Source organism: Phodopus roborovskii, unplaced genomic scaffold (assembly GCF_943737965.1).
Source record: "Phodopus roborovskii unplaced genomic scaffold, PHOROB, whole genome shotgun sequence".
Taxonomy (NCBI): domain Eukaryota; kingdom Metazoa; phylum Chordata; class Mammalia; order Rodentia; family Cricetidae; genus Phodopus; species Phodopus roborovskii.
Genome location: NW_026126602.1, coordinates 8869634 through 8888491, shown reverse-complemented (window position 1 = coordinate 8888491; position 18858 = coordinate 8869634). Strand labels below are relative to the sequence as shown.

The 18858-nt window shown below is 38.1% G+C and overlaps 1 protein-coding gene across 1 annotated transcript in view; it reads left to right on the top strand.

Annotated features, from left to right (window-relative positions):
* The window catches only part of Spag6 (sperm associated antigen 6), a 58674-nt gene extending 40320 nt beyond the window's left edge, over positions 1–18354 (top strand). Inside the window, exons 6-11 of the mRNA XM_051205705.1 lie at positions 659–832; positions 1932–2084; positions 4374–4565; positions 9685–9801; positions 12350–12495; positions 18094–18354. Coding sequence (XP_051061662.1) covers positions 659–832; positions 1932–2084; positions 4374–4565; positions 9685–9801; positions 12350–12495; positions 18094–18163 — 852 coding nt within the window. The 3' untranslated portion in view covers positions 18164–18354. The remainder of the gene's footprint in view (positions 1–658; positions 833–1931; positions 2085–4373; positions 4566–9684; positions 9802–12349; positions 12496–18093) is intronic.
* The last annotated feature ends 504 nt before the right edge of the window (positions 18355–18858 follow it).

Below are 18858 nucleotides of genomic sequence, written 5' to 3'. Positions count from 1 at the left end.
TAGTATTAACATTAATAATTAAAATAAGTCATTGGCCTGGCCAAAATAACTCAGTTAGGAGAGCCTTAGTCAGAAAACAAGGGCCTAAAGATTTTCTAGCCCATTGCTAGAATATTTGAATTTCTTATGAAATTTCATGTTTATTAGCCCTCTGATAGTTTTGTAAATTCACCAATTATTCAACTATATATAATGTATAGTATACACACACATTAATTGTTAACATTAGCTTAGTGATAGGAAGTTCTTTGAGATGGTACCACCATCAAGCAATAAAGACATTAATTCTGCTTGTTATTGTACTACATACCACACATATTATGAATTAGCAACCCATGTACTGTGTAATGCAGAAGTGATGTTTTACCTAAAGGTCCTACATTGTAATCACTTGTAAAAGGTTTTGAAGTACTCAGTAGAAAATTAATGGGGAAATCTAAAAATTTGAGTTTGTGACTAATACATGGAAGTCCCAATGCTCAGCATCTTAGATTGAGCTAAATATCTATGTAGATCTTTTTTTCTCATAAGGAAATTTGAAATGTTATAAAGCTGTTTAAGAGGCATCTGAACTTGGGGGGGGGAGGGTGGACTAGTGGACTCTGTGTAGTGTTTTTTTGTTTTTATTTTTTAACTCACTTATGTTTCTGCTCACCAGCACCAGGTCCTTTCAGCTCTTAGTCACATTGCAAAGCACTCCGTGGACCTTGCAGAGATGGTTGTTGAAGCAGAGATTTTCCCGGTTGTACTTACCTGTTTGAAGGACAAAGATGAATATGTGAAGAAAAACGCTTGTACTTTAATTAGAGAGATTGCAAAGCATACACCTGAGGTAAAAACAAAACAAACAAAAGAGCAGTGTCTCCAGGGTGCAGTTATACTTAGTTTCAGTTTTTTAAATAAAACACCAATTTGTTCATGAGGTCTGAGGCTTGCTCAATGCCCTCTAACTAGGTCATAGCTCCTCATCCTCAGCACTGCAGACATGTTGGATGATGTGACTGTCTGTACATGGTAGAGTGGATGTTCATCAGTGTTCCTGGGCTCTGCCCAATGAGGGCATCACTGCCCCCCACAGATAATGGCAATAAAAACTGACTCCACACATTGTCAAACATTCTCTGGAGTGCAAAATCACCACCACTTGAGAACCACTGAATTGTATTAATGGCATTTGAAATCCAGTTTCTAAGCATTGCTAGCCTTCCATTTCTAGATTGTGGGGACTATGAACCTCGGTCACCCTTATCATTTCATGACAGCTGGGAGTGGTGAGAATGATATTGTATCTGTAGGTTGGGACAGACCACAGGGGCTCCCTGGCCTACTGTGACACTCTGAAAGCTAGCTGTAATATAATTTTCTGCTCTGAGTTTTAGATGTGAAAGAAAAAGAGGCAAAGCAAGCCTATGTCGATTTTGAGGTTAAGACGACTTTTCCTGTTTGTATTTTGAGAAATCTATTTTCATTTTATTACAGTCCTCATTCCTATTTCATTTATCTGTATGTGGTTGAGATTTTCCAAGAACAGAAGTACACCCAGCTAGTAATCACTTCTAGTGTGTGGGGGTAATTAAGTCTGATGTCTTTGGGCACTGATTAGTCTTTACACTAAGGTACTGTGACTGGGCACTTCTGTAGTTAGCCAGGTAGTAGTAAGCCCTCAGCTTAGTGTCTAAGTGAGGAACTTTAAAATTCATTAAAATAGGAATAAAAGTTATGCAATGTTTTTATATCACAGAATAAACTTTTCCACTATGAATATTTGAGCATTTGAAATAGTGGATTATACATGAACATTTCTTTTGTAAATGCAGTAACTTTTTTAATGGTATTTCTATTTTGTCAAGTATTTTTAAGTCCTATATAAAGTGTGGCCAAGTCATATGTAAAGATTGTCTTGTGTGTCTGGACCTTTTCTTTCCTTTCAGCTTTCACAGCTGATCGTTAATGCAGGAGGTGTGGCTGCAGTGATAGACTGCATCGAGTCTTGCAAAGGGAACATCCGGCTGCCTGGCATCATGATGCTGGGTTATGTGGCTGCTCATTCTGAGAACCTGGCCATGGCAGTGATCATCTCCAAGGTTGGTGCTTGCTTCATTTCTCCCAGATGTTGTGGTAGGATATGATAAGATAACCGTAGGCTGACACCAAATAGGAAGCATAACTGGACAGTGAAAGAATTGCCTAATTGCGTTCAGTTGTTTCACTGCTAATGCCAGTATTTATTGGTTTGTTTTCTAGGAGGATCTTTGACAAAAGGTTTGAGTTACAGAAAATGTACAGCTTTCCATATTACTATAACTAATTTAAATATTATATATATCTTGAAGGATTGATTGTGCATACATGCAAGAACACACTATAGTTAAAAACATCACTTAAATGACTTGCCCATTTATCACTTTCACGAACCTCAGAGGTCTGTGTATTCCTCCCATTCCTGTCATTTGGATAAGGAGATGGTGCTGGCTAGTTCTCTTTCAGATGTAGTCAATCAATCAGAGGGCACAGCAGATGGCTGTTCTGCGTATTTTAAGCATTTTCTCAATTATAGTGTTATTGGAATCCACCCTATAGTTACCCTTGGCCCATAGTAGGTGCTCACAAAATATGTTGGTATATAGATATGGATTTCCTGAAGCCCACTTAAAAGACCATGTGCTCACACTGTGTGGCAGCCCTCTAGGGGATAGGGTTCTTATCAGCATAGAAAACCTGCTGCTGTTTGTTAAACAGAAGGGGATCTTTTTTCCTTTGCTAATCCTCAGGATACAAAGGAGCCTGAGATCTTGATCTTCTACCCATTCCACAGTGATGCTCTGTGACACTGAGCTCTCCCATCCTGCCTTTCTTTTGTTCTCTGTCACTACAGGCTGCAGCGATGACTAGAGCAGTACAGTGCATTTGGAGGGGTCACTAGGGATGTGTCTGGGTTTTGGTCCTTGACTCCTTTGTCAGGAAGATTCCTCATCAGAAGAATGAAGAGCACAGTGGCAGTTGCTTGTGCACCCTATGCATCCTTTTGGATCTGGCCAGGACACTCTCCCCATATTTGGTGGAGGGCTGATGCCATTCTTTCCCAGTGTCTGAAGCAAACCACACAGCAGTGAGGCATTCTCTCTGAGGTGCTTCAGGAACCATTTGATAATGCTGACCATTTATGGCAGGCACTCTGTAACCTCTGCAGCACAGTTATGTTCCTGGGCTCATTGGAGCCAGTAATGTGGAGCATGGGATGAGGTGTAAGGGCCACCCACTATTCCTCTCTTCATCCCCCTCTTCCTCAATCTTATGCCTTGCACACATGGGCTCTTTACAAAGTTACTCCCCCCACAGCAGGTGTGACCTTTTCTATTGTGGACATACCATTTTAGTGCTTGGAAAAGGGCAGCTATGGCAACAGAGTAAGTTTCACAACACTTATTCAAAGGAGAGGGGGCAAAGGAAGGAAGGAAGAAAGAAACAAACAAACAAAAGAAAAAATTAAAAGGCCATGGGGAAGGTACATGTGATGGTCTTGACCTTCGCCACGGCAGCATTAACACATGATGCTGGTTCTTGTAGTACTAAATTTGAAACAATTACTGTTGTCTCACTAGTTACAAAATCCAGAATTAAAATTTGGTATGTTTATTTGATTCTTCCCTAGGTACATAAACTGATTTTTGAGACATTTGATGATGATGTTTTTATTATTTAAACAAAATTAGAGTCTAAAATGCAAGATGCACACATGCCCCACGTGTGTCACAAAAAGCAGCTGGCCATGTTCTGCCTGTGAAAGTAGCAGAACTGCCATTACGAAGGCGATCAAAGCCACTGGAAAAGTCTGTGGCATTTCAGGAGATATTATATCAGCGGAATATATTCCATGTGAAGGGCACTTAGAGTGGATTCTTGCTCATGTTCATTTGATTTTTAGTTTGTTGTAGTTATTTTATTTTCAGATTTCTGTACTTGGGGGTGCACATGTCACTGAGGGCTGTTCACAGCCTTAACTTTTTAAACAAAGGAAAATTAACTTTAAAGTCCTAAACATTTCAGTTTGTCACCATGGAACTGGTTTTGCCTGGACTGAGGCATCCCTGTTGCTTGCTTAAATGTCCCTCTGTTTGGGGTGGTGGTGGTGGTGGTAGAAGCTAGTAGAGACATCCTTACTCAAGTTGGATTGTTAAGGTAATTAAGGCAATTTAGTTCTAGTCATTTTGTTGACTTAAGAAATGACCGCCCTTGTGATGTGCACATTTATTGAACCATTTAGGAAGAAAAAGAGATCAAGGCTGAAATGATTTCTTCCAGCGCCCGAGACACAGAGGCTCTTTAATCCCGCTCTAGATTTAGAACACTTGCTCTTTTGATCCTGGTTGCAGGGTGTGCCCCAGTTGTCAGCCTGCCTGTCAGAGGAACCAGAAGATCATATTAAAGCTGCGGCTGCCTGGGCTCTAGGACAGGTTGGGAGACACACTCCGGAGCACGCGAGGGCTGTTGCTATCACAAATGTGTTGCCAGTGCTGCTGTCTTTGTACATGTCTACAGAGAACTCTGAGGACCTGCAGGTGAAAGTAAGGGTTGCTTTGAACTGGCTTGGGGAGATTGGGTAGACACTAACTTAGTCTTTAAAATATGTGGCTTAAATACTTTGACTTTTGATGGACTGTGCTGCTTTTGTGAATCAAGAAATACAAATCTGTCAGAAGAATGGGTAACTTACCTTTGAAAATTAGTTACCCTTGTCTCCACAGTTAGTGATATGTTTTCAAGGAAATTTTGTACAGAAAAACAATGGTGGTAAAGTCGATGCCAAGTTTTTGCATTCTATATTGCTATGAATTGCTATATCCTATGAAATAGGAATGGAAGAATAATACAATTTTTGAAATTGGATTTGCTAGAGAGTACTCTGTCCCATTCATTTTAAAAAACAGAGTCCAACAGAACTTAAGTTGCTCTTCAAAGGTATAACTAGTAAGAGAATATTCCTGAAGCTATACTTTACTTCTCCTAACTTCAAGGATGCCTGATCTTTTAAGTATTTGTCTTACTTCTTTTTAAAATATGTGTAAGATTTATTTAATTAAACACATTTGAATCATGCATTTTTAAAAAGTAAGTTTTATAGGAAAATTATTACTAGCTGTTAAGGTTGTTCATAAACATAAACTATTTAATCTATAATTTTAAAGAAAGAAATATTTTATAACATATAGGAAAATGTGGAGATCTTTGAACTGTGAACTGATGGGGGAAGTTTACCACAAGGATAGTAATTCATGATGACTTAGTGAGTAGAGGAGGGCACTGCCACCCCTCATGGCCTGAGCTTGGTGAGACAGAGACTCTGACTCAGGCTACATCACCCACTGAGCCCATACACTTGCTGCAGGCACAAGCTTGCACCCCCACACTAATAAATAAATAGATACATGTAATTAAAACCCAAAATAAAATAGTAAAGTGCATAAAATTTAATTAGATGGGTAAATTAATGAATAGTAAAACATATTTACTAAATGTAACTTTGGATGACAAGGTGTAGGAAGTTCCCATGTCTTATGAAAGTAAGTTTCTTTATCTGGTTATATTTATATTCTGTTTCTACAAATTGATTTCCAAAAGTAAGATTTTTCTTAGTAGTTAGAGTTCAGATCAAATGGATGGTTTACAGCTGGCTTAGTGGCTCTTGCCTTTTACCCCAGCACTCAGGAGGCAGAAGCAATCAGATCTCTGTGAGTTCAAGGCCAGTCTGATATACATAGTAAGTTCCAGGACAGCCATGGCCACACAGAGAAACTGGCTTGAAAAAACAAAAACTAACCAACCAAACACACAAAACCAAAAGTCAAACAAAACAAAACCCTGTCTTAATTGGGGTTTCTATTGCTGTGAAGAGACACAATGACTATGTCAACTCTCATGAAAGAAAACATTTAACTGGGGGGGCTTAAAGTCCAAAGGTTTAGTTCATTATTATCATGACAGGACATGGGTGGTGTGTAGGCAGACATGGTGGTGAAGAAGGAGTTGAGGGTTCTACATCTTGATCTGAAGTCAACGGGATGTGAACTGAGATACTGGGCATGGCTTGAGCAAAGGAGAACTCAAAGGCCCACCCCCACAGTGACATACTTCCTCCAACAAGGCTACACCTACTCCAACAAAGCCACTCCTTATGAGCTTTTGGGGGCCAGTTCCATTGAAACTACCACAACTGCCCCCCCAAACACAAACAAAAAAGAAAAAAAAAGGGAAGAAAGGAAGGTTTAGAGCTCCCCTCATATGACTGTAGTATTGAGGTAATGTAACAAGTTACCAATAACTGACTTTTTCCAGTTAAAGCGGTGTCTGATTCTTTGAATTTGTGGTGAGAAACCCCAGGTACATTTACCATTTTGTCTGTTAAGGTATGATTGATTAATGTAATCAACAGTAATGACAGCTTGAGAAACCCAGGCAATGTAGTTCTTGGGTAGCCTTGTATACTTTGTATACACTTCTAAGTGTGCTAGGGATTAGCCCCAGAGCTGGATCATGTCAGGCATGTAAGCCCTTGATCACTAAACTATCTTCCCTGCCCATATAATTTGTTTTTTTCTAGTGAACTACCGTGACATTATATTGTATAATATCCATGAAATAAAACCATTACTTTTTAAAGTAAGATAATCTTTATTCTGTTTTAATCCATCAAAGATGGTTTAGTTAGGTTAATTAATAGAAATGAAGTTTCTTTTGATACATAAAAAAAAAAATGAACCTTTAGTAATTTCCCTGGCAACAAACCTTCCCAAAACTCAAAGTTCATCTGAATAGCTTCTTACTGAGGGGCTTCATTCCCTTTGTTCTTCTGCAGGGTCTGGAAGCATATAGCTGCTGCTTTAGACTGAGGTCAGTCAAGTCTGTCCCATTTAACACTAACTCTGTGAGAAAATGTGTATCCAAAAGCATTAGAATCTGTCTAGTGGCCTTTCTCGTTTGTTACTCTGTGGCAACTTTCAAAGAATAAAGGTACCTCACTGTTCTTTCAGTCCCAAAGGCAGGTCAGCTTCTGTAATCACTGGCTAATTGGTTCTAATCTGGGAGAGCCTATAGCAGCCTCTTGGAATTTCTCCCATGTGGTCACTGTTTGCTGCCCCTATATCACTCTGATATCTGAACAAAGAGTGAAAGTCTGTTACCTGAGAAGACCATCTATTATACTTCCGTTAGAGGCATCATGAGGAAATAAATGCTTTAGCTTGTGTTGGTGTTTGAATTGTTATGAAACTTCCTACCTCGTTTATTCCACATAGCTTTCATGTGCTTCTAGTCATGGTTTTCACTGCATTTTCAGTGGCTCTACTGAAATATAATCTATGCAGTTTGCCCATTTAAAGATTCCATTGTTTTTTAGAGTATTTACAGAATTGTGAAATCATCACCACAAACGGATTTAAATTTCTCCCCCCTCCATCAGTTATCATTCCACATCTCTTCTGCCTAAATCCAGACAACTGCTAATTTTCTTTCCATCTGTGTGGATTTGCCTCTTCCTGGCATTTGTTTTAAAAGGGATCTTAGGATATATTACCTAGTCTGAGGGCATTTTGTTAGTTTATTTTTAATGTGTATGGATATTTTGCCCACATGTATATCTGTGTACCATGTGTACTGTGTGCCTGAGGAGGCCAGAGAGGGCAGCAGATTCCCTAGCACTGAATTACCAGCCAATGAGAGTCACCGTGTGGGTGCTGGGAATCACCTGAATCCTCTGGTAGAACAGCCACTATTAACCAGAAGCTGTCTCTCCAGCCCCTAACCTGAGTTTTGAAGTCGATTCTTCTGTGTAGGGTATATCAACCCTTTGCAGCTCTTTATTGGTAGATAATATTCCATTGTTTATCCATTCACCAGTTGGTGGATACTGGGTAAGTGCACACACACATGTATATATGCACTAATGATACATTTTTAAAAGTTAAAAAATACATCCACATGAAAACATATGCAAATAGCTAAAGAGGACCCAGCCCTGCTCCTTGTTAAACTGGGTCATTTGTCTGTTAATTATTACAGATCAGAGGTAGGCAGGTAAGCAAAACCTTAACTAATGTTTCTGTCATGCTAGACATGAAATTATTATTAATAATAACATTATGTTTATTATTATCATAATATATATTCCCATCTAAGAAAATAGTTATAAATTAAGAGTCTTAACTTTCAAATTGAGGATAGCAATTTCAATGAACTTCTGAAGTTATTATATTGCATTTTAGAGCTCTTGACTAATAACTTGATTGCACATCATCAACTTGGAACAATCAGAGCAGGGCTGTCTGTGAGGTGTGATTGATATAATCTGTGCTATTACAGCTATTTGGCCTTGTTAGTAATGGCAGTTAAGTTAAATTTCTTGGTCTGCTAAGGTCATTGTGGTCTTAAGATGGCTTAGAAAGGGACAGTATAATCAGATGTGTTGGAAGCTGGGGTTTAATTTTCAACCCATACTACATGTTGGCTACAGTTCTACATTCCTCTTATTTAACCTATTCAGCAATGGTTTTGGTCAAATGTGCTAGAAGATGAGGCTGTGTAAGACTTCTTAGTCTGGGTTGCTAAAGAAAACCTAAAATTCAAGAGATCATTTGCTGATAGCACAAATCTGAGAAAAATTTTGCTGAATACAATTACCACTTACAAAGTTCATGATGTAAAAACCAAAATTGTTCTTCATTTCAAGAGCATTGCCAGACACACAGTAACAAAACCAGAAGACCAAATCATCTGTAGCTTCAGAGAAAGAAAAGAGCAAAGTCTGTAAGGCATCTCAGATGCATACCACATACAAGATGTGGAACTCTAGAGAATTCCAATATGAAGGGATGTCATGTCATACAAAGAAACAGAATCACAACCAGCTATGGCTGCAGCAGTGTTCTGTAGTCATATCAGGGCTCTTCAACCACATTTACAGGAGGGGGGCAGTATTGTGGTAGCAATTTAAAAGAAGGAAGAGTGCTGGTAGGAAGTAGAGGCAGGAAGGTGCCTATGTTTTGGGGAGTGACTCAGTTGACAGTTAATTCTGTTTTGTTTCTACTTGAGAATGGGTCAATTTCTACCCATGAGCTATAGTAGTGTCTACAAATGCACACTGAATAGTTCACATACCAGCAGTTTATCAGTGCATCCATTTGAGCATGGAATCTTTTAGGCAGTGTAGAATACTATATAGGAAACAGAATACTCCATAGTAACTATTATCTCATAGTTGCTGATTAAGACAAATAGGGTGCTTTGATATCTGTTTAATAGCTACACAAATATACTTATACATTCATTTATACTTATACATGTTAATTTGCAGTGCATAAGTAGACTTTACAATTTTAATGTCCTGTTATATATTTAAGAGCTCAGTGACTCACTGCATAGTTTCAAGTTTAACAGAATACAATTAATAAAACTGGTAATAAAACTAGTCACGATAGTTTTTCAGCTGTTAAGAAACTGTGAAACTGTACACTGCATATCTGACTTAAAACATAGGGCCACAGGGGCTAGAGAGAGGGCTCAGCTGTCAAGTTCTTCAGAAAACTGTTTAAAAATGAAACAACTGCAAGAAACTGATTTCATTTTCAAAATCCAGGAATATGAGACATGAATTGCCAAGCTTTGTATGCATTCTGCTTTGTATTTCAATAGAGTAAAAAGGCCATAAAGAATATCATACAAAAATGCACCTACCTCCCAGCTCTCGAGCCATTTCTCTATGATGCACCTCCCAATATCCTGAAGTATGTAGCTGGACAGTTCAGTAAGGTAAGGAATGCTATCATAGCCTGGAAAAAGAGAGAACAATGTACGTTATTTGTGAGCTTGTTTTTCAGCTTTCTTCTGTAAAATTTGGTCTCAACTCTTGCCAGTCTCAATTGACACAGGTAACTTAGGTTAACAAAACTCACAGATAAGTGAAACATTTACCCTTCTTCATACTGTCCTCATCTTTCTGCATGGTCCTCCTAAAAGGTGTAAAATGGAAGTAATATTCCAACACATAAAAACCTTGTACTATGCATAATTTATGCTGAAATTTATCTTTTAGTGATTTCCTGTGTACTTTAGTCTTATCTTCAGTCTAGGAACATAGCAAAAATCTTTAAAAAGAAAGAAAAAGGACTTTCAGCCACTGAAATATTTTTCAGAAACTCTATACTTGCTGGAGATGCTTTCGGTCATTTGGTGCACAGTGGTTTCTTATGAAAAATTTAAGCAAATGCAACTGTCATATTTCATAGATCATTGCAGATTGATGGTAGTGTAGAAAGGTCAAGCTGCCAAAGCACACAGCCAACAAGGCAGCAAGGACTGGAAGAGAACAACTGTGTTATTGTCATTGACAGTCAGGATGGTGTCCCTCAACTGGTGGGAACTGGTGAAACTGTACTCTGCCTATCTGAATTAAAACATAGGGTCTATAGGGGCTAGAGAGATGGCTCAGCTGTTAAGAATACTGGCTGTTCTTCTAGAGGACTTCAATTCCTAGCACCCACACAGCAACTCCTAAGTGTCTATAACTCCATTCCCAGAGGATCCATGGCTGCTTCTGGTCTCCAATGGTCACTAGGCATGCATGTGGCACACAGAATTAAATACAGACCAAACACCATACACATTTTAAAAACTAAATTATTACCATGTAGGTTGAGGCAGAGGCAGGTGTTGTCTGGGAATTTGAGGCCAACCTGAGCTATACAGGGATTTCCAGGCCAGCCAGGGCTATAACGTGAGACCCATCTCGAAAATAAGCAACCAGCAAACAAAACAGACACAAACAAACAAAAACCAAAAGAAAGAGAATGGGGTCTGCACAAGTCATGTGGCAAAGAGTTCATGAATTTAAGCTCAGTTTCTGTTTCTTTACATTTTTTGCGTTGTGTTTGGTGCTCGGAATGGCACTTAAGGCCACACACATGGTAACTGCTCTACTACAGAGTCATATTCTAAGTTATAGCTCTAATTCTTCAGGAAAGTATTGATCGCTCTAATTTGGAATAAGAATACTTACTCCATATACTGTTGTAGAGGTTAAATGAGGCAGCATATGCTAAGGTACATAAAATATCAAAAAATGAGAACAAAAACAATCAAAAGACATTTGGGCCCGGTGACATGGCTCAGTAGGTAAAGGTGTGTTCACCACTCCTGACAAAGCTGAGTGCAATCTGGAGCCCACCTGGTGAATGGAAAGATCCAACTCTTGCAAGTTACCTTCTGATTTCCACAAATGTGCTATGGCACATGGACCCCCACAACACAAATCAATAACGTTAAAACAATACCCCACATTGGGGATGGGGAGCTGTCTCTGCAAATACAGGCATTACCCAGCCAGGCTTTACCTGAGTTCAACTCCTGGAGCCTGTGAGAAGGTGGAAAGAGAACCAGCTTTACAGAGTTGTTCTCTGATGTCCATGCTGTGGCTCACATGCCCATACACAGTAATAGGAAAACAAACAAACATTCACGTGTTTAAAGCCAATTACACTTTCTTTAGTTAAAAAGGCAAACTCAGTTGAATAGTCAGTTTTAATGCTTTATAAACAAGGTCATTTCTTCTACCTCCTTTTAACCCCTTCCTCCCTTTTACCTCCCATCTCTATCTCCAGCCCTGGGAAATCAAACCCAGGGACTTGTACATGCTTGCCAAATGTTATGTATTGCACTACCTTAGTTTTTAAAAGACAGGGTATCATTCATTGTATACCTTAGGTTGAACTCCAGTCACAATCTACCTAGCTCATGATCCTCTGGCCTTTACCTGAGGAGAATAGGTGTTTGCCACCATACCACACCTGCATTTCCTTACTGGAGGTAATAGGGGAGTTGACAGGGGAGCTAAGTGTTAAACAATGAGGAAGAGTTAACCAGACAAGGGGACATTTCCCCAGGGGAAAATGCAAACGATGACATAGCATGTATGCTATGGTATTCTGGACACAAAGCTAAAGTCTGAAGCTGGGAGACATATTTAGCAGATGATGGGAAAGGACCATTCTGCCTTGTTAAGGAGCTTGCCTTTACTTTTCCCGACAGTGGGGAGACCTGAGATTCATGTTTTAGGTATGAGTGGATCCACCAGCTTTGCTCATTTTGTTGCTTTATTCTATCTATATAACAAGGGCTAATGTAATTTGAAAAGAATGTATTTCACTTCCAATCATCAGCTCTTTATTTTACAGGTGACATATTGAATATAAATGCTCTCCTACATGACTTCTGATATAATATTGCTTTTAAAGAGAAATAATCTAACTTGGAAACTTGGAACAGTAACCATGAAGTTTCTTAACCTGTTTCTCCTTTTAAGGTGCTGCCTCATGATAGCAAAGCTCGAAGGCTTTTTGTAATGAGTGGTGGACTTAAAAAGATCCAAGAGATAAAAGCAGAACCTGGTTCTCTCCTCCAAGAATACATCAACAATATTAATAGCTGTTACCCAGAGGAAATAGTAAGGTGGGGAAAATGGACTTTAAGCAGCTCAATGTTACAGAAACTTTTTTGTTTTGTTTTCAAATCTCTAGCTTTTATATCTATGCCAAAATGTAGACTTTGGGGGCTAGAGACATGACTCAATGATAGATGTGCTTGCTATGCAAGTAAGAGGGCCTGAGTTAGGCTTCCTACCCCAGTGTAGTACCTGGGCCGCACATGTCCTAGGTATTGGGGCAGACACAGGAGCTCACAGGCTAACCTGCTAAATTGATGTCAGTGAGATTCAGGTTCACTGAGAGTTGCTGTTCCCAAAAACAAGGTGGTAAGTGGTGCACTTATATACACACACGTACATACATACCACACCACACACACAAAGAAGAGGATTAGGTTTAGGAGCAGGAAGCAACTGTTTGTTTTTGTTGTCTGAGATGATCTTGCTCTATAGATTGGATTTTACCCTGAATTCATTACTCTCTCACTTTTAGTCTCCTGAATGCTGAGATTACAGGAGACCTTCCAAGCCATGCCACTGAGCTACACCTCCAACCCAGATTAAGATTTCTCAACATGAAGTCCATTTTTTAGAGCATTAGACCCAAGTCTTAGGTCTTGTAAACTTAGAGGAAAACTATGTGGTTAAGCCCCAAACAAAAGCAAATTTGCCAAGAAAAGAATAAAGAATTGAGTCTTAAAAAACAATATGGAGCATATAGTACAGATATAGTTTTATTTTCTCCACAAATAAAACTCCCTCCATAACAACTCACAGGCTGTAACTTACATAAATTATACCTTTCACCTACTCTTCCTACTTAAAACTTAATTTTTTGTTTTTTGAAACAGAGTTTCACTGTGTAGCCTTGGCTGTCTTGGAATTTGTTTTGTAGACCAGGCTGGCCTCAAACTCAGAGATCTACCTGCCTCTGCCTTCTGAGTGTTGAGATTAAAGGCATGTACCACCTGCCCAGCTACATTAATGGTTTTAAAAACATAGTAACATTGAGTTTAAAAGCACAAGATAATTTTAAGATTATATTGTTTTTACTCACAACTTTATGTGCTCCTCCCTCCCCCCTCCCTCCCTCTCCCCCTTCCTCTCCTTTTCCCTCCCTTCCTTGCACGGTCTTACTATTTAGCCCTGGCTGGCCTGAAACTAATTATGTAGACCAGGCTGGCCTCAACTCTCACAGATCTTGCCCGTCTCTGCCTCCCAAGTGCTGGAATTAAAGGTGTGTGCTACCATGCCTAGCTTGAATTCTTTTTAAAAACTTACAGTTCTGTGTGTATGTGTAAATGAGTGCAGGTGCGTCCAGACGGATCCCCTGGAGCACCTGAGATGGTGCTGGGGACAGAACTCAGGCTCCCACTTGTGTCCTCTGTAAGTTCATGCTCTTAACCACTGAGCCATCTCTCCAGGCAAGGTTATTCACTCTTAAGAAGTTGATGGGAGCTTGAAACAATTCCAATAAGCCAATTTTGAAAATATGTTAGTATATGATATCAAAGGAGTAGTATGCCATAGCATATGTGAAATATACAAATAATAAAAGCTATATAACAAAATACTTGTAAGAGCCCAAAATGAAGGAATTCTGGAGATAAATAAAATTTGTTTTTGTACGTGGATGTATGTACACTCAGGAAAAATACTGTGTATTTTATGTAGGCTTAAGATAACTTTCAATTCAGTGTTTTAAGAAACAAAATAAAATAAAACTGGAGGAACAAAAGGCAAACTAAAGATTCCCAGAATTGATCAACCAATGATAAGGTAGTTTTTTGAATAAATTCTTCTTTTTGCCCTTTCTAGGTACAGTTTCATTAAGAACCAGTGAAAATTAAAAATACATGGTAGTTTGTCAAAATACTATTTATTATTATTTTGGGTTTTTGAGGCAGGATTTCTCTGTGTAGCCCTGGATGTCCTGGAATTAGCTCTGTAGACCAGGCTAGCCTTGAACTCACAGAGATCCTCCTTCCTCTGTAGCAGTGCTGGGATTAAAGGCATGTACTACCATGCCCAGCTGAGATTTCATTTTAAAACTATCTAATTTTCATGAAGATTCTTGGTTAGCCAACTTCCTGATTTTCTGAAAGAAAGCATTAGCTGCTATGAAACAACATTTTATGGAAATCTTTAAGACACTGAAAACAGTTTTCAGAACGGTTTTATTTTTACAGTTATCTATTTCTCAAAAATCAGTTGGTGACAACTGTTTTAGGGCTAATTATTTTTTATAAGACAACATCAGCCCAAAAGTAATTTCATATTTCCTTCCAATTTTAATTTTAATTCATCATTTCTACTGAGTGTTATAAGAAGGAAGGGTCTGGACTAGGCTTTTGAAGGACCTATTCTTTAGGTCTGGCCCACTCCCCAGCCACAAGTGTGTTCTGAACTTGCCTTCTGGATCTCTGCACACTGTCAGGAGGAAAGGGGCCGTTGGGACACATCTGATGAGGGAGAGCGTGTGTATACAGTCTGCTACCTAGCACAGTTCTAGTAACTTAATGGTGTAATATACTAGATCCAAGCCCAACAGCAAAAACAAGAATAACCCAAATTCCTCATAGTCTATGGTAAAGTTAATTTGCTTACATTCTGATTAAAAGCTATTAGAGCTAGGTTAGAGTAGCAGTGATTGATAGCTAGAGGGAAGGAAGGAATGTCTCACTATTTTTTTTTTTTTTATGGCTCTGATGAAAGCTCAGTTCATGTATCCAGGTAGACTTAGAGTCCTATATCAGTTTTAATTATTTCCTGTGTGATCTTAAAGACAATTATTTATATTCCTAAGCTAGAATTGCTGTATTTATAAATATTATCACATATCTCATAACATTAGAATTAAAATGACATAATAGTCAAAGGGCTTATAAGAATTGAATTCAGTCAATATTTCTTATTGTCCCTTTTGGAATTTTTTTTTCTGAGACAGGGTTTCTCTGTATTTTTTTTGGAGCCTGTCCTGGAACTAGCTCTGTAGACCAGGCTGGCCTTGAACTCAGAGGTCTGCCTGCCTCTGCCTCCCCAGTGCTGGGACTAAAGTCTTCCAGCTCTTTTTGGAACATTTCTATTCTTATTTTTTTCTCAATATTAAATAGTATTATTAGGTAAAGAAAATTAATTTTGTCATCATATTAGAGATATTATATAGTAGTACTTGGTTCCTTGTATTTTGCTATTTGTTTTGATGATAAATGCATAGCAAGCAAATATAAAATAAAATTATTCTGGTGTATTTAAAATGCCATTCATTGCAGAGCTGAAATTACATAGTTTTTCCTAATAGGAAGCTAGTTTTGAATCCTTAGCACAATAGTAGTTGAAATGAGGCTTTCTCACAGTAAATGAACAATTTGATAAAATAAAATGGTAAATTTTAATGATTTTTTAACAATCCAGATATCCAAACCATATACTTTCAACTTGTATATTTTGTTACTTCTAGAATATTTTAACTCTGGGGTAAATCTCATTGGAAATATTTGGGGTAAATTTAGATCATATAGAACTTACATCGGAAGGAGGATTCACAAATGATTCCAGACTTGTCTTTTTTTTGTCTGTGTTTTCCTGAGTTAATCTGTCAGTCTTGAAGGTAAAATTTAAAATTTTAGTTTCTTTAGCATAGTAGCTTTATTTCTACTGTTCTTCAACCCCATGTGACTAGTGGCTACCATTTGGAGTAGCACATTTTAAACAGTTTTGCAAATCCTGCCTCCTCATATTCAAATAAAAACTACCTGTGGCCCTTTTTGGCCTTTTGATGAAAACTTTTTTTTTTTTTTTCAGACAGAGTCAAGCTGATCTGGAACTTGCTATGTAGACTAGGCTGGTCTCAAACTCACAGAGATCCACCTGTATTTACCTTTTTAGTGCTAGGAAAAAAAAGTGTGAGCTATCATACCCAGCTAAATCTTGTCTTATCTTTCATTTTTAACTATGTGTCTATGTATGTGTTTATGTACATGAGTGCATATTTGTATATGTATGTGTCTATGTACATGAGTGCATGTGTATATGTATGTGTCTATGTACATGAGTGAATATGTGTCTATGTATGTGAGTGCATATGCGTATATGTATGTGTCTAGTACATATGTGTCTATGTATATGTCTATGTGAGTGTATATGTGTATGTGTCTATGTACATGAGTGCAGGAAGAAGAACACTCTTTAAAAGAGCATCTTAGGTAGTATGTGCTCTAACTTTAAATGTGAGCAAAGACGCTATTGACGAGAATATAGTTCATTTTGCCCACCCTAACTTGATACATTATAGAAGAAATTGTGCCTTTTAAAAGATTTATTATTTTATTTTCTGTATTGATATTTTGCCTGTATGTGTGACTGCATAACATTTGTGTGGTGCCCTCAGAAGTCAGAAGACGGTGCATTCTCTGGGACTGGAGTTATAACTAGGAATTGAACCCAAATATTCTGGAAAAGCAACAAGTGTTTTAAACCACTGAACCATCTTCCAGCTCCAAATTTATGACTTTCTAAGTAGGCATAAAGACAAAAGACAAGGTTTCAACAAGAACTCTTATCTATAGGAAACATTTTCAGAGGCTTAATCACTTTGAGTAAATATTTTGGATTTTTTGGGGGGGATGGGTTTGAGACAAGGTTTCTCTGTATTGCTTTGGAGCCTGTCCTGGAACTATCTTTGTAGACCAGGCTGGCCTCAAACTCACAAGTGCTGGGATTAAAGGCGTGCACCACCAACGCCTGGCTATTTTTGAAGTTTTTAAATTATAATTTCCTAGGTTTTTAAATCTATTTCTAACATTAGAATACCTACTAGATTTTATTTGGTTTTTTTGTGTAAATGAAAATTATTTCCACAGTATATCACTATTCATACACACTATTAGTATATTTAATACTTTAAATATTTTATAAGATGCTTAATTTAGGAATCTAGAAATATAAATGTATGGTACTATATATGCCCAAGGATCAATTAAGATGTTTAATTTTATGTTGTATATAATAAGAGTATTTAGCAAAACCATTTTCAATTTCAACTGAATTATGACTGGTTCTGATCAAGCTATACTTTCAGATATGATTTTTAAGGCAATTGGAATTCAGAAATTGATTAGCAGTAATAGGTTGTATGGTCTAACATACAGAAGACATTATTAGCTATGATCCTTACATACACATTTGATGTGATAAAAAGGAAGTCTCTGAAGTATAACCACTGGATTGAAGGCATGTGCTCAGACACTGAAGTGTTTCAGGATCTAGTGCAACACTGTGAATAAGATTCTCTTCCTTCATATGCTCTAAGCATTACTGGAACATATGTGATGTTTTACCCATGATTGTCTGTTTTACAACAGTTTACATGTGTTTATGTATGCACACACTTGTGCACACATACATGTGTGTGCGCATGCAGGACAGCATGCATGTGAAGGTCAGACCTGTAGGGTTGGTTCTCTCTACTATGTGGGCTCCAGGGATGAACTCAGCAAGTGCCCTTATTGGTTCAGCCATTTCACCAACCCCATAAATTATTTCAGTAAGTTCTTTATATAGACTCTTTCATGTCTACTGTATGAAAAATTTCCATGTGTCTGACAGCAGGTTTTCTTTTTCAGGTACTATTCCCCCGGATACTCAGATACACTTCTGCAGAGGGTGGACAGCTATCAGCCGCTCACTAACTGAGCAAAGTATATATTATAGTCAGATTCACAGAGGATTATGCACAACAGTTGTTAAAGATCTTTCTAAAATGTTTCAACTAAGTACATTCCAGTTTTGTTCGATGTGAAATGCCTTTAATGTTTTCTATATTTATGTAATGCTTTATAAATTATTAGCTTCAATGTATGAAAGACTAGTGATAATCATTTTCATGCACAGAGATATGCATTAAGGAAGGGTTAAAAGGCAATAAAGGGGTTTAAGGTATTTATTTTTCTACAAAACACATAAACACACACACACATCCTTATGACTGGGTATAAACGAGACATGCTGTCTGAAAATCCTTAGTAGTCATGGGGATGGGTAAGGAAAACTGACCTTGTCAGTCATACAGAAAATAGGGGAGAAGTGTGGAAAGAGGAAGGTGGTGGCAAAAATGCAGGGCCCTTTAAAAAGACTTGTGGTTACCTAAGTGCACTAAATTAATGCAAGAGAGCTACAGATAGCCTTAGCCTGCCTGGTTTCCTAAGGACTTAGGAAAGCCCCCCTCTTTTGTTAAGGGTTTGAAACTTTTCATCCTACATGGAGTGTTCCTCCCCTTTCATGCATTCTGATGGTCAAGCTCACCATTCTCATTGAGAGGTCATGTCATGATTCCCAGACATGGAAAATGGGTCCTCAGGTTCCCTTGTCCCAGGTTAATTTTCCCAACA